At 44.6% G+C, this 3,065-nt stretch overlaps 1 protein-coding gene across 1 annotated transcript; it reads right to left on the reverse strand.

Annotated features, from left to right (window-relative positions):
- Window positions 1–871: 871 nt before the first annotated feature.
- Window positions 872–2,850, reverse strand: FOXL3 (forkhead box L3). Its single transcript, XM_085300216.1, has 3 exons — window positions 2,727–2,850; window positions 1,771–1,939; window positions 872–1,426 (listed from the first exon to the last, which is right to left on the reverse strand). Exons 1-3 carry the CDS (start codon window positions 2,831–2,833, stop codon window positions 944–946), a joined length of 759 nt encoding a protein of 252 aa, XP_085156342.1. The 5' UTR covers window positions 2,834–2,850; the 3' UTR covers window positions 872–943.
- Between the last annotated feature and the right edge of the window lie 215 nt (window positions 2,851–3,065).

Here is a 3,065-nt window from a genome sequence, read left to right on the forward strand (position 1 = left end):
CGGAATTCTGGCTTTGGTCAACACTGGATACAAATTCTTTCAAGGCTGTTTCTGCCTTCATTCTTGCTAAATGAAATATATTCAAGGACTTCGCTGCAGCATCTCAGGAAGCTTTCTGCTAGTGTAAGGGGAGAGGGTTTGTTGTTTGTTTGTTTGTTTTTTAGCAAAGCATTAGRAGTCCCTTATGCCTCTGTCACATTATTCGTTGAAGTCTACTAGAGTTTAACAGCCTTGCAATTAGCTTTCTTGGAATTGTTTTGAATATAACTCCACTTCAACAGTTTAAACAACTCTGTCCTGAATATCAATAAAACATACCTTAAACACCTATTAATAACTATATTTACTGACTAATGATGGATTAATGCTGCATGRTATTTACTATAGCTTGAGACATCATAGTAAAATCAAAAATAGGGRAAGACTGAGTGGTTTTCTGTGATTCTTTTTAAGAGAAGAAAGCCGCCCCTCAATCCCTTTACATTCTCAGCCGGTGTAAATCCACAGAATTACACTGTTTTAGATCAGCTGAAGATCTGACCYATATACTTCAGTGGAATTAATCCTAATTTCCACCAGTGAAAGTGGAATCAAATCCATTTTGTCTTTAATAAAATACTGGGTGATAAACAAGTCTCTTTTCTGTTKGATTCTGCTTGAGAAAGGAAATCTGTGTACTGTTAAATGAAGTTCAGGGTAGTTTAGAAAACAAAGCTAGAATGTCATGAATTTCGGCATAGTGAAAACTGGTGTTGATAACAGTTATTTATACTTTAACCTTAGTAAAGTTCTTTTGGTATAGACAAAGTATCAGCTGGTAGATTGGTAACCCTCTCTGGATACTACTTGTGAAAAAAGAAGTGGCGGCAGAGGGCTGATTTTCAGTGAGGCAAGGCTGCTGAATACACTGCAACTCACACTTTGTTACCTCGTATAAAGAACATCACATTGTCCAGAACTGGAGATTAATTTGCTGAGCCTCCAGTAGATGATATTTATTTTCCTGCATATTATACTGAGATCTTAGAACAGGCAAAGGGTCAGGGGCTGAAAGAATGTAATCGATGCTAAATTTAATTTCAGAATCCGATTTTCCTAAGGAGGAATTGCTTAGGCTCTGCCTGGTGGTTGTAGTGTTTGGAGCAAACCCATGAGGTTCCAATAGTCTTGGTCCTGATTCAATTCTTTCATGTTTACTTTCAGAAGAGGAAATGTTGTTTAAACCAGAGTCTGTGGAAGACATATCAGCGGATGAAGGACTTTTCCCTCTGCTTGGTCTCTGCTCCTTATGYTCCCTTTTCATGTTCCTCCTCCTCCGTCTTCGCCTGTAATTCCCATTTTCAAAGAGATCCAGCATGGACTCACATCCCGTTGCAAAGCTCCAATAGTTTCCTTTCCCCTTCTCATTCCCTTCTGTTCTGGGAACCTGTATTTATTTAAAAGCAGTTCAATATTTGTATGTGTTACAGATGCTGCTGCTTAACATCTGCATTCATTTACATTCAAGAGTGGTGTAAACACAAATGACAAGACTTTTAAGCCTATCCTCTATCATTATACAAATAGGATGTAAACTCCAGTCTCTTCAGTTTGTTATCTGTTGGCATATATCAGACAAGGATATACTCTTTATCTTTATAAATGACAACTTAGATTTTAAGTGATTTGTAGCTCAGCTGTTTGTTTCYGTCTTTCCTAGTGATGAGATTATTCCTGCATTTTTTTAATCTATGCAGAATGTGTATGTAAATATACAGTTATTGAGCTTACCTTCACAAAACAACTGTTAAGTGATAAGTTATGTCGGATGGAGTTCTGCCAGGCTCTTTGATTTGATCTGTAGTAAGGAAATTTCTTCATTATAAAGTCATAAATGCCAGAAAGGGTGACTTTATTTGACGGACTTTGCTGGATGGCCATTGCAATTAAGGCAATGTAGCTGAAAAAAGGAAAACTGGTTGTTACACCATTGCCCTATACGCAGATAATAATGAGGATAATATCATCATAGATCATATCCTCAGTTAATGAGGATTCATATAACGAGTATCACACAGGTACATATGTGCATACAATCCTGCTTATGAGAGGTGCCCATCTGGCTCTGCATCCTTACCCTGGACACCCCGGCAGACGAGACGGGCTCTGCCTCGCCATAGAGGAGCACCCTTGCCGCCTGTCCCGCGCCAGTCAGGTAGCACAAAATGTAGGCATTACTTCTAGACCACCAGATCCCCACCAGGCTGCTCACCCTCTCATCAGGGCTTAGACGTGGGAACAGTAAGGAAAGATCACTTGTATCACAGATCCTGTTTGAAAAGTTTCCCTGAACTTGAAGGCTCCAGTGAGATGGAGCCACCTCAGACACGCCAGCCCTTGGGCACAGGAAGCCCCTGGGCCATCGCTGCACTGTGGTTTCCCGTCCCCATGGCACTTGCAGCGCACTGCCCACATAACTCCCTTTCTCTGGGTCTCCTGGGAAGGGGAAGGTGAGCGCTGGTGATCTGGCAGTGCGTGGGACCAGCACACCAGGGCTGCTGTGACCCCMCAGGGGAGGAAACAAGCCACGAATGCTTCATGCAAGGAAGGAGAGAAATCTTTACCCCACATTCCCCGGGCCTGGGACAAACGCACCTGGAAAGAGGTCCTGCACCGCTTGGAGAGGGCCTTTCCCAGACTCTGACAGCTGCCCAGAGAGAGCAGTGCTGGGGAACACTTCCTCTTACCTGTACGCTGGTCTGGTGAATTTTTTCTCTTCGTCAGAACTGCAGATTGGATAATCATCCCCGTCGTAATTGAAGCAGTTATAGGGGTACTGCGTGTTGTCGAACATCTTCCTGCTCCTCGCGCAGCTCCCGCAGAGTGAGGGCGATGGAGGGACGTTTCGCAGCGCTTGGGCTCCCTCCTCCCTCTTTCCCTCCCCTCTGCCCGTCTCGTTCCCTCTCTCCCCCTCCTCAGCCCCCTCCGCGCACACGCGCTCCCCGGTGTCGGCGTGGGGGTTGTTCCTGTGGTCAGGACATCCCTTCCGCACCGCCGCGGCCCCGGCTGGGGCGGCGGGGGGTGGC

Source organism: Rhea americana, unplaced genomic scaffold (assembly GCF_003343005.1).
Source record: "Rhea americana isolate MKP2758 unplaced genomic scaffold, rheAme1 scaffold_10, whole genome shotgun sequence".
NCBI classification, from domain to species: Eukaryota; Metazoa; Chordata; class Aves; order Rheiformes; family Rheidae; genus Rhea; species Rhea americana.